Below are 12,832 nucleotides of genomic sequence, written 5' to 3' on the forward strand. Positions count from 1 at the left end.
AACAGACAATTAAATTATCTTTGCATTAAAGGACTGTTTCTTTTTGTGTACTAAGTTGCAGCTACAATAGAAGAATTGAAGGTCACATTTGAGGCCATGGAAAAAAAAAATGAGTCTTTTGTAGAGAGATTTACAAAATGAGTTTGAGTTTTACTTGGAAATCAGGCTAAAAGTGTTGGGGAATGAATATCTGTTATATAGGCGAGGTAATAAATAGATGTGCATGCTCAGTGTATTCTCCCTTGTGCTTTGCTTTTAACAGCAAATTATTCCAAAGGGCTGGGTTTGGCCCAGGCAGGCCATCAGGGATGTCACAGATGTTTTCTTTTACATTTTCTATCTAATTTTAGCTGTTTAATCAGTTGTCTGTTCTCAACCAGCACTCAACAATAAAATTAAAAAGACACTGAAGACACACCCGCACACCAACCTGTACTATATTTTGGGAAATACAGAAAAGGAAGTCAGGTTATCCCAGACTTGCTCTTGCGAAACAAAAGCTGTTGAGTACAGTGGTAGCTCCACCTTGCAGAAAACACGGGGACAACAGGAGGTCCCGTGTAGGGGGGAAAATATAGGCTTTCCTTCTCTGAATGCCTACAAACATCTCTCACCTCAGAGATGCTTAGCAAGTGTCTGAAGGAGGCAGGGTCATACACTGAGACTGGGGATCAGGATTTCTGCTGCAGATCAGCTGGCAAAGGCAAGTATTTGGAGAAAATACTTTTCGATGTACTATGCTCTTTCACTGGAGGCTGAAAATTTTGTTTTCAGATAACACCTCTCATTGAAGTATTCTGTCACTCAGGTTACGGCAAAAAAATCTCCTTTTAGAAAAAGAACCACTGAACACAGCTTTTCCCCCTTTAGAAACTCAGGAAAGTTCAAAATGATAAAAGAACAGTGGTAAGAGACTTTCTTTACAGGAACCAGCAAATATTATGCTTAAATTACTAGTTGTTATAAATGATATATACATATATAGCTCCATTTAAATTTATCTCCAAAATGTCAAAAATATGAGGAAAGGAAGGCATGAGCACTTCTTTCATTCTAATTGGAAAGCAGCAACAAAAAATATTATGATTTCTTGCCTTTTTTTCCCCTCCCTTCTCTCAGGTCCGCACCAGTGTCCTACCTGATCACAAGGAACCAAGAACAGATGTTGGGGTAAGCAATTATTTTCAATAATTGACTTTATTTTTTTTTTCATCTCATTTGCAGGCACAAACACTCAGTGCTCAACAGGAGCTGAAAAGCTTTTTTAATAGCAAAAGTTTTTGGTTAAATGAATAAAATAATCAAGGCAGGAGTGGTAGGCTCATGTATTGATGTAATCCCATTCACATATTTTTGAAAATCTTTTTCAATTGAAGCAGTCCTGAGACCAGCACAACCATGTAAAGCCCTTGGTAATATCATACAAGCAATCTGGATGAGACTGAGAGTTTGGAGTGGCATTGCCTCAAGAAGCCTAGGCTGTCACTTTCTGGTCTTAGTGTGCATGGTATCAAATATTTTGCAGGAGTTGTCTTTGGTGTGTGTTATCAGAAGTTAAACTGGCAACATATAGAGGACTCATTTTTATGTGTAGATCTACAGAGCATTTGACAAAGGTATTGGGAAGTAATTTTCTGAGAGGGCTAAAACCTCCCAGATAATATGGACACCTGGTGGGAGTGGGAAAGGTTGGTCCTGCTAGAGCTGAATAAAAGAACAAAGGCCATCTGGTGCAGGTATCAGATCTGTCTGCAAACATGTGAAATACCTGGGGGTTTAAACTTTTTAGCCTAAGGTGTTGACTTTTCTGCCTTACTAGGGCTTCCTTGGCATAGCTTTCAAGACTTCAGTTAGTGTTTGAAAAAACCTGTAGCTTGGCAGCAAGTTCAATCTTAGTGAAATAATCAATGTGTTTTAGCTTTCCATATAGCTATTATAGAGACTTTTCTCTTTGGCTAACTGAGATTATTCATCAAACTACTCAAGGCACGTATCTTAAGATTTATTGTTGTGTCTAGAACACTAGCAAAATGCCAAAGGAATGTTTCTCTGCAATTAGCATTGCAGCAGTAATTTTGTTTAAAGCCTACTTTTCAAGCCTTTCCAAGTCATGTGGGCAAAGTTAAATTGGTTTGTAGACTGACAGTTCAGGCCCCATGTTGGACTATTGGTATCTAAATCAGTATAGAAAAAGTATTCTCCAGTTTGATATTGGACCCCTTGAACATTAGCATAACTCTCTTAGTTTGGGTCATGTGATCATTTAAAATTTTATTTGATTTTGCACATAGCTCTGTGTTGTCAAGCAAAGAATTTCTTTTTTTCTAAATAAGCATAAAAATATGAAACAGAGAACTAAGTAGAACATTTTAGGCCAATAAAATCATTCACCTTTAATTTCATGACATAGGAGAAGTAGATCTGACACTCAGACATGTTTAGTGGGTACAATGACCAAAGCTCTTTGACTTTATGAGAGAGCAGTGTAGTTGTCTCTTGGCTCTGGTCACTTGAGGATTCTGACTTAGAATTCTTAAACATACTTATGGTACTATTTTGCTGCAGAAAGAAGCCCCAAGTGACCAAACTTTATATCACTTTCCTTCCAAATACCCCTCTTCCCCTTTCCAAATGATCAGGTTTCTAATACAAACACTCAAATGTCATGAAGTACCAGAATAAAGGCTGCTATAGAGACACAGCGCTGTGGAAAGTGTTCTTACAGTATGAAGAAGGATATGCTCTTGGAAGAAGATAAATAATCTGGGCTAAATGTATGACCACAGAGCTTTAGTGCAGAAACACTCTCATGTTGACTCATCTAAAGGAAGACAGAACCATTTGCGTGTTCACTCCAGCAAGGCTGTACATCACCATGTGTTGCACCTGGATGTCTTTCTTGTAGAAGTGCCTTTCATTTTGGCACTGAAAACTAACTATGATCTTTGCTTGTGTGGCTTTATTATTTTTCTTCCTTTCTTCCTGTTCATCACTTCCCAAATCCAATGGTTTTCCAGCCTTCCCTAGACTATCAACTAGTGTCTTCTTTCCTTTACTGCTTACATGCTGCTTAGGATAGCTAAGCCTTGCCATTGATGGGAACAAGCCATACCTCATGACTCAGTTTACTAAACTGCAGACCTGCAGTTTGCAGTTTACGAACTGCAGTGTTGGTGCTTGCCTAATTTCAGAATTGGTTTTTGAACTGTACATTGTATATGGAAGAAAATTTATCTTAGTGTAGAGCTATATTGTTTGCATTCAAACACTCAACAGTGACAAATTCTTTTCTGTTTTCCTTAAAAGAACATTGCTCTCTGTAGGCAGCCTCAGTTGACTCAGAGCAACTTGATTCTTTGCTTTGTATATCCAAGAATGTATATAATTTAGCCTGGAATTCTAATTTGCCATTCCAACAGTAAACTTAGTGTTATGTAATAAAAACCAAACTTTGTGTCCTTCTTATTGTTTTATTGCTAAAAATTAAACATAATGTCATCATCTTCTTACAATTTATTTAGAGCAAGTGATATTGTGTTGTATATTTGAAAGATAAATTGATAGAAGATTGCCGTAGGCTGTTAGTTTCTTGCTCATTGTTCCCAAGGCACGAATACTACTGCTGGCCAAGTTGACAAAATGGGATTTCAGCAACGTGGAGCAGGATATGAGAAGAGGTTAACGAATAGCCAACATGCAAAAGAAGATTTAACTGTTTTTCCTCTTTGTACTTTTTTTTATGTGTAAAGAGTCATTTTTATAGAAGAAAGAGATATATGGTGTAGCTTAATTTAACTTTAGGCATTCTAGTTGCATTACCACATTTCTGTGCAATTTTAATGCAGTGAATAGGGTCACCTTACAATGAAAATAGAGGAAAACACTATTTAAAGCATTGCCAAGAACTAGAGAAATATAACATTTCTATTAATAAACTTGTTCTGAACTCAATTTAAGAATACCTTCCTAGTATATGCATTCATATTTGGAATACATGGATGGTAGTGCAAATGGCTTGAGGAAAAACATAGCAAGAACAAATTTGGTAAAACACTGAAAACTTAGCACTTCTTCTTCTGAACACAGCTTTTCCCCCTTTAGAGACTCAGGAAAGTTCAAAATGATAAAAGAACAGTGGTAAGAGACTTTCTTTACAGGAACCAGCAAATGTTATGCTTAAATTATTAGTTGTTATAAATTATATATACATATATAGCCCCATTTAAATTTATCTCCAAAATGTCAAAAATATGGGGAAAGAAAGGCATGAGCACTTCTTTCATTCTAATTGGAAAGCAGCAACAAAAAATATTATGATTTCTTGCCTTTTAATCCAGAATGATTTCTTGCCTTTTAATCTAGAAACTGGAAAAATAGGAAGAAATAAATGCAAAATGCAAATACTTGTACTGAATGAAAATCATCCTGTGGCTGTACATGTTACAACCTGTTATTTTTTTTGGGTTGTTAGACTGTTCTTAATGGAAAAGAGAAAGGTTCCTGCCCATAAAACCAAAGTTTTTAACAGTTTACCTATAATCGTGCTGCACAAAAAAATTTCTAGTGGATTAACTATCAAACTGTTATATTGAAATGAAGTATTTTTCTAGGTACCAAAGAAAGATTTTCAAGTGTGAGACTAAAAGAAGTAACCAAAATGAATTAATATGTTATCTTTTCTTTCTGCTTTGATTTGTAGCGAAGCTTCCTGGGCTGTGCAACTTTTAGAGTAGGAGACCTGGTAAAGTCAAAGGAGCAACAGTTGACCCTTACCCTCAGGTAAGTGCTTCCCTCTGTTCTAAATCATGTTTTTTCTAATTACTAACCCTTGGCATTTCTCATCCAAAGAATGGCAGCAAAGATAGGGGAGGGTCTGCAGCACTAGTCAGGCGAGGAGCGGCTGAGGGAGCTGGCAGTGTTTATCCTGGAGAAAAGGAGGCTCAGTGGAGCCTCTACAATTACCTGAAAGGAGTTGTGAAGTGCGGGTTGGTCTCTTCTCCCAAGAGGTAGCAAGTAAGAGGGCAAGTGAAAATGGCCCTGAGTTGTACCAGGTGAGGTTTAGATTGGATATCATGAAAAAAATTCTTCAGATGCAGGGCTATCAAGCACTGGAACAGGCTGCCCGGGGAAGAGAGGGGTCACCACCCCAGGAGCTATTTATAAGACATACAGATGTGGCCCTGAGGAACATGGTTTAATGGTGGCTTTGGCAGTGCTGGATTTATGGTTGGACTCAATGCTCTTAAAGGTCTTTTCCAGCCTATACAATTCTATGATTGCTGTTTGGCTGTGTTTTAAACTCCATGTTCCATCAGGTATATTAGATGACAATTTGAAGTGCTTCTAATTCTGCCATGTACAAATTCAAAATTAAACACCAAAATGAAATATCAACCCAATAACCATCCCAGGTGCCAGATTAGAAAAGGTAATTGTATACTATGATAACCTATGGAAGAATTGCAGGGAACTTGGCATAGGGAATATTCATTCAAAGTTTCCTTTAGAAAGGAGCATAAGATTTTCAGTTTTGTTTGGTGTGTGTGGTTTAAAGAATTAGCAGTGGACAGTTTTTTTAAGCATGTTGAAAGAAGGTGGTCCTAATTATTGAAGGTGTCTCCCATGTGAAAATGCTTGTGGTCTCCTAAACTCATTGTTATATGCAGCCATACTGAAATTGTAAGGGGGTGTGGCATACAACCCTAATCAGTGACAGGGTACAGAGCTGCCAAAGGGTCAGAGACAATGTTCAAAACCTAGGGCTGGGCTGAGCAGATACATGTTAAAGCTGTGCACTGAAGGAAAAAAAAATAAAATTATCACCCCTGATACTGTCTTGCATGGCTTAAGATAAATGAAGATACTAATCAAAACCTTTGAAGGTGAGGGGCAACCTTTTAGACGGTGATATTCAGAATAAATTCATTGGACTTTATATAGTACAGGGATTTTTTTGAGCTGATTTTTGCAAGTACAGGGGATGCTTATTTGGGATTACTGGCAAGGTACAGTTAAACTTCACAGAGCTCCTGCTCAAGCTCCCTGTGTTTGCAAAGGCACCATTTTGGGAGGAAAGAAGCTGTGACTGGGAGAGCTGAGACCCCAGGGTATGTTGTGCCTGCGATATTGTACATAGGTGCTGTGAGAAAGCTGTGTTACATTTGTTACCCTGAGCACAGGAAGTCAGCCTAATTTGGTTTAAGGAACAAAGTATGACCCATTCAGACATTTTTTAGGAATGGAAACTTCTTGAAGTATTTTGGCACCCGCTTTCCTATTTCAACAAGAGTAGTTGTATATGAGTTTGTAGTTTGCAGGGCAAACTTAATAAAGTACTTTTTTAATTTTTTTAAATTTTTCCCAAACAGAAAATGCCACATCTGACAAGATGATAACTTTGTCTAACAAAAAAATTCAATTAGATAAAATGTGAACTGACTGTTCCCTATGGGAATCGATGGCTAGGTAAATGAATTCCAGCTTAGTGATTGTAAGAATCTATTCTTACAGGAATTCAAGTTGTCTTTAACTCTTTGGGATAAATTTTGCTTCCCTAACTGACATATTGAAAATTTGATCTGAAAGATTGCCTCCCAACAGGTGGCACAGTAATTGACAGAATGGAAAGCCTCAGTTTCAGAGTAAATATTTTGTATCTCAGCCATCCAAATTGTAATCAAAAAATTAAGATGGAAAACTCATAAGAAATAGATTAAAAAATTGGTTTTAATTAATATTTTTAGTCTTGGTTGTCCTCTTTGTTCAGCTAACACTAAAAGACAAACATACCAATTAAATTAATTTGCAGACACATTAAATGTTACGGTTTAGTCAGTTGGATATTTTTTCAAGAAAAACATCCTAACCTTTCAAAAGTGGGATTGTTTTCTGATTATGACTATTCAGCAGCAAAAAGTCAGTAGAAATTATCCACATTTCTTTGATGGCATTTTAACCGGAACAGTCTACTAATTTAAGCTTGCTTTCCTCTAATCACCCTGTGGTATTAGTACCTCTCAGGAGGATAGAGGATATATCATGGGGCATGTCAGAGCATAAAATTCTATTTAATTCTTGCTGATATTCTTTGGATAGGAGTTTATCAGGACATGCCTGTGATTGAGATATACCTTTGTTAGATTTAAGGACCCAGAAATAGCTCTGTGGTGTGCCCCATAAAGATTGCTGTAATTAAAGAATCTGGTTAATTTTTAACTGAGTTTTCTTTTTGTTTTCTTTTTTTTTTAGTTATGTCTTTCCATTGTCTTTCTGTGGTACAATGTAACAATGTAAAAATGTTTTCAAAGGAACATTCTTGTATTTTTCTGTTATTTTGTGGAGAGCTGGCATGTGTCTACAAGTTCTTACTGTTGACACACTGTGCTCTACTTTTCCATTTTCCTACCATTGTACCCTAACAGTGATTAGGGGACACAAGTTACAAAACCTCTGCAAAGGAAGTTTTTATTTTGATTGTCCTTTCTTCTCCATAAAGGTGCCCTAAACTGGTGGCTGAGTGTTTCTGGTAGATCTGCATGCCTGTAGCTAATCATCAAAACACAAAAAGGTTGATTTGTAGAATTACTTCAGTGTACACAACAGATGTTGGAGAGGAATTTAGTTACTAGAGATTTGTGACTGCAGTTTCCAAAATGGAATTTATAAGAAGAGAGATGCTTTCCACAGACTTGCATGTTTCTTTCTGCAGTGATAATGCAATGTCACTTGCTTCCAGCTTTCTCATACAGTTGGGATGATGAATGGCATAAAATGGGCTATTGAATGCAGCAAAAATATTTTTCAGTAGGAGAATATTTCTTAATATTGACTATATGATATAATGTGTTTGATTAAAAAAATAAAATAATGCATTTTTTTTCCTTTCTAAATAAGAGCTAGGTATACAGGCCACTAATTTAGTGATAAAAGCTGGTGTTTTTTTTCCTTAGTTGAGCTCTATGGCTTTTTGCAAAGAGCTAGCAATCAGTACTTCCATTAGCCCCTTTCCCTGTGGTGGTAGTTTGCCTGTTTACAGGAAGGGCCTCTTTAGATTGGGCAATTTTGATATGATTTTCACTTAGTTACATGTAAGAAGCAGCAAAAGACAATAGTGCTGCCTTGTGTTCTCTGCAAAAATAAGGTGCATCTGTCTGACATGCTTCTCTTAAGAGACTAACAAAAGTGTAAGTAGATGTAAGTGTGAAAGTGTAAGTAAGTGTGGAACTGGGTCAGTGTCAGTACCACTCAGATCCTTTGGCCTCTGTGACAAGCAACTCCACAGCAGTGGAACTAAACAAAGATGAACTAGGAGGGAGGGCATGAATTACACAGATGTCTTGGTGTACAAGATAGGCGTCTGCTAGGGAAGGCAGAAAAGCCTCCCTTGGACTAGAGAATGTAAACCCCCTCCCTCTGAATTATCAGAATTTTGAAATTAAGAGGTTCTCAGGCAAAGGCATGGCAATAGGAGTAGCAGTTCGTTACTAGTGTGTATAACAAAGCAAACAAACAACAGCAACACGGCGTTAGTAACAAACAGAACGGGAACCCCGTCCCGGCCGCTCGCCCGCGGCGCGTTCCCCTCCGCTGCAGTTCCGCTCGCAGCCGGCAGGGGCGCTGGTGGCTCCCGGCGGGCAGGGCGGGTGCGGCGCTCCCCGCGGGCTGCAGGGGGCGCTGTGGCGCGGGCTCGGGCAGGACGGGGCCATGGCAGCTGGGCCCAGACGGGGAGGGACGGCAGGGAGGCTTTGCTCCACAAAACCCTGGGGCAGCTGATCTCGGGGCCTCTAGCAGCACTCTCAGAAGCAGCAGGCTGTAACAGCAGGGATGAGCAGAAATCCCGGGGTGGTGGACAAGAATGTCTCAAAATTCCATGACAAAGAGCTGGAACCTGCGGGATGTCCTGGCAGGGTAGGGGTGTGCAGGGCCAAGCAGGAGAAGAAAGGTTCCCCGCTGGGTTAGTGGTGGTGGCAGTGAACTCCTTTCCCAAGCCACAGGTCTGATCGTCCTATGAAGTCCAGCAGCGAGAGAGACCAGCTGCCCCCAACTCTTTTTATCTGCCCCCATTCTTGCCGTACCTCTACCCCCCCCACCCTCACCCCGAGAACTCCCCAAAACTAAAAGAGTTCCCTGTCCCTGCCCGTCTCAACCACTCAGCTCTCAGTGTTTCTTAGCAACTAAATGGAAAAAATTCTATAGGTAATAAGGAAAGAACAGAGAAAACCCAGCACCTAACAATAGATTGTCTGGGAGGTTGTGTCTCTGTAAGTCTGTCAGTCATGTACTATACAGACTTCTTTAATCATGTGTCAGTGCTTAAGCTCTTGGCCAGTATCTATTTGTCTAGCTATCTAATTTTAGTTGTCTTTTCATTAATCTTGGACAGGACTGAACTTTCTTTAATGAAAGGAAATAAACTTAGCCACTTTTGACAAAAAAGTCCTCTTAATTTCCCTCCTTCCTAACAGCTTGTAGTTCAGTGGGTCAGAAAACATGTAACTTTGGTAGTAGTAATATTCACAAAGTTTAACTAACTAGAGAGAACTGGAAAGCTGCGCAGTAATTTCTGCAGTCATTTATGTACTTAACATAACTTCCCTAGCAAATGATGACTATAAAATGTTATATATTTTGCTGTTTTTCCCTATTAAAATTCAATAGTTATCTGTCTACAACTAGAAGTACTTGGTCTCCCTTCTGAAATTGTTTCTTGGCTGCTTCATGTTGTATCATCCACCTCAGGAAGCTGGTGAACAACAGCTTGACTTTATAAGTCAGGCGAATCTCCAATATAGTTGAGGTGAAATGTGTTCTGACATGAAACTTAGTCAACTATACATTGAAATAATGAAAACAGAAGGAACTGAGCATTGCAGAATTTTGTTTATTTATCTTAGAATGCAACAGAATTTTATTTACAAGAGACTTGTTTAAAACCAGTATCTATTATTGTAATAGGCTTCACTGTGAATTCAGAGATAAACATTTTTCTGTAAGTACAAGACTTTTGTTCTTGGATATATCAAAATATATTATACCAGCAGAGAAATTAATTTTATGACAATCGGTATGTTAGCCTTTGCTAATTGCATTTAATGTGTATTATGTACTGGAGAAAGGGGCTGCCTGCTAGACTCAGTCATGCTGTTTGCTTATCAGGCAGTCATTTTGTCTTTTATAATTAACACAACTATGCAGACGTGAAGTCTGCTTCCTTTTTTTCTTTGTGTTATTGAATTTTTTTCTTTTTTTTCTTTTTTTTTTTTTTTGGAAGAAAGGTGTGTGGCCATGGGAACCAATTAGCAGGCCTAAATTTGCATATTCAACATGTAGTAATGAAACTTTATGAGGTCAGCATTGGAGGCAAATGACTGCTGTTCTCAGTCCATCTAGCTCACTTTCTTTTCTACCACTAGCTTGTTCCCTTTTTTTCTCTCTGGATGCCTTGGTCCTTGGTCAACATTTTATGGCCAGAAGTAGTAAGGTGGGCACAAATTCCTGCTGCTCATGGTGTTACTGGCTATCTCTTTCCCTCACATTTGAGGGAACTAATACTGACCTGGGGATCCTTAAGGACTTGGGATGGTAGAAAAAATTATTTCAAATGCAGGTGCTCTGCTGACAGGTATCAAATGATTCCTGATCCTTATCCCTGGGTGCTAAAAAAATATCAGCAATTCTCCAGCTCCATAAGCCAGGTGGATTTTGCCCCATGTATGGGCTTCTTATGTTGATGCTGATTTTATTCTCTCGGCAGTATCCCCCATGCCAATTCACCCTATGCAGGTTGTCAAGGTGCAGTCTTTTGTTTTGTGGGGATATAGTGTCTCTTCTCTCATGTCTGAGAGTGATTTGATGCAGGGATCATCTTCACTGCACCATGTGAATGCAGAGTGTCCTTCTCAGCTTTATTAAACTACAGGAAATAAGCAAATAAGCTGATCTCATTCTAAAGCATTATGAAGTATCCTAAAACCAATTAATTCTTTCTCTGATGCTGTGTTAAACAGTGTGAGACTTTTTACATCTCTGCAAGCAAAGGACATGAAGGGTGTACATAACATGTGTGTTTGTGCTCAATACTGTTAGTGAAAAGTAAAATTATACAGCGTTTTATCCTACTAAAGTATGATCACTAAGCTTTTTTTTATTTTTCCCACTGCATCACTTCTGTTTCTCTTCTGTTTTTCAAATTTTTTCAAGTGAAATTTTAATCTCATGATATTGCTGGAAGATTTGAAATGCTTGTATTCAAGTAGCTGAAGACTGTCAAGCACTGCTGCTGTTTTAAAATCACAGTCTGACGCTGCTCACAGCAGTTTTGCCCTGGGCATTTATAGAGCTCTTTGTTGATCTGTATGCCCATAGCATTCAAAAGAAACTTTGGTTTTGGGATTTGTTGGTTTTGTTGTTGTTGGCTTTTTTTGTTAAACTGTCTTCATATTTCTGTGTGGGAAGATAAGAACTGGAGAAAGAAGTGCAACTACAATGCAACAACTCCTACTGCTTAGTTTTATTGTGTTGCATTACCTTCTCTTCCGGGTAACTCATGTTCCAGATTGTAATATTACATATGTATTAGACCAGAACAGGAGTGATTTTGAGAAGAAAATAATAATAAAAAAATATGTGAAAGTGAAATTAGATCAATCACTGTTTTTAAACCCATACAAAATACATATTGCTCCTCATGCAGGCAAACAATGCAATGCTCACTGTCATACTGAGGCCAAGCTTTTAATAACAGCGGCAACGGAAATATTTAGGATTCTAAAGAACAAGAGACAAGGACTGAGAAAGCGTAGCTAGCATTTCCATTTTACTGGACTCACAGGCATTGTTGGCTTGGACCAGTTTATTCGCTTGACACTTTGATGAGAACACCTTCAGCTGCTGAAAAATTTCCAGTCTTATAACCACACACTTTGGCTTTTAAAGATCTGTGATTTGCTGACATCTGCTGTATTCCCTTTCTGCTTGGGAATGCTGTAGTGCATTTGTTGACAGAGCCTAGTTTTGGTGCCACTTTGATCCAAGAAGGAGAAGAGAAGTGAAGTCAAACCACAAGGCTTGACTTCACAAGAACGTTCCACAGGGAAAATTCTTCATTCAGAAGGCCCTTTCAAAATTATGTATTTCTGCTCTTAAGCACAATATGGACACTGAACCCTTACTACTTTTCTTCTGCATAGTTTTTTTATTAATACAGGCTTCTTCAATTGCAAAACTATCTGGAACTGGTTTGTTTTCAATTGTTTCTTTATTGTCAGTAATCAATTTGGCTTACAGCAGATGAAGTTTTAGACATGTAAAATATGAAGAAATATGTTTATTTTGCGAGGTTTTATAGAAGACCAGATTTGTATAGTTGCAAGATGAGTGTATATTAAAGCTTAATGGTTTTCAAGGAAAATAATTATTTCATTTGGAAGCTTGGGGGTAACTATTTTTTGAGATTTTACCGTAGGAGTTGGACTTGTTTGCTCTAATGGTCCCTTCCAACTCAGCATATTCAATAATTCTTTGGGTTTAGGATTTTATGACATTGAACTTTTCTATGTATTCTTTTTTCCTGATTCATCACTCTTCATTTCCACTGCTCAGAAAATACAAAGTATTGCCACACACATATTTGTTTTGCTTCTCCTTCCTTGCTGTGTTTTTGTAATTGTGCTGAACTTATTCTCATCATTTCCTTTTTGCCTGTTTTTGCTTGGTACCTTTTGTTACCCTTTCCTTATTATTATGAAATGATCTCTTATTCTTCTTTAATTCTGTTCAAAAAACCCAGCTGTTCAGAATGAGCCAGGGGAGATAGACTGTGCCATTAAACTTG

At 38.2% G+C, this 12,832-nt stretch overlaps 1 protein-coding gene across 2 annotated transcripts in view; it reads left to right on the forward strand.

Annotated features, from left to right (window-relative positions):
* The window catches only part of INPP4B (inositol polyphosphate-4-phosphatase type II B), a 184,877-nt gene that overhangs the window by 65,597 nt on the left and 106,448 nt on the right, over positions 1 to 12,832 (forward strand). For both annotated transcript variants that reach the window (XM_084203766.1, XM_084203767.1), the window contains exons 5-6: positions 1,120 to 1,170; positions 4,700 to 4,779. In XM_084203766.1, coding sequence (XP_084059892.1) covers positions 1,120 to 1,170; positions 4,700 to 4,779 — 131 coding nt within the window. The remainder of the gene's footprint in view (positions 1 to 1,119; positions 1,171 to 4,699; positions 4,780 to 12,832) is intronic.

Source organism: Fringilla coelebs (assembly GCF_963513975.1).
Source record: "Fringilla coelebs genome assembly, chromosome: 4".
NCBI classification, from domain to species: domain Eukaryota; kingdom Metazoa; phylum Chordata; class Aves; order Passeriformes; family Fringillidae; genus Fringilla; species Fringilla coelebs.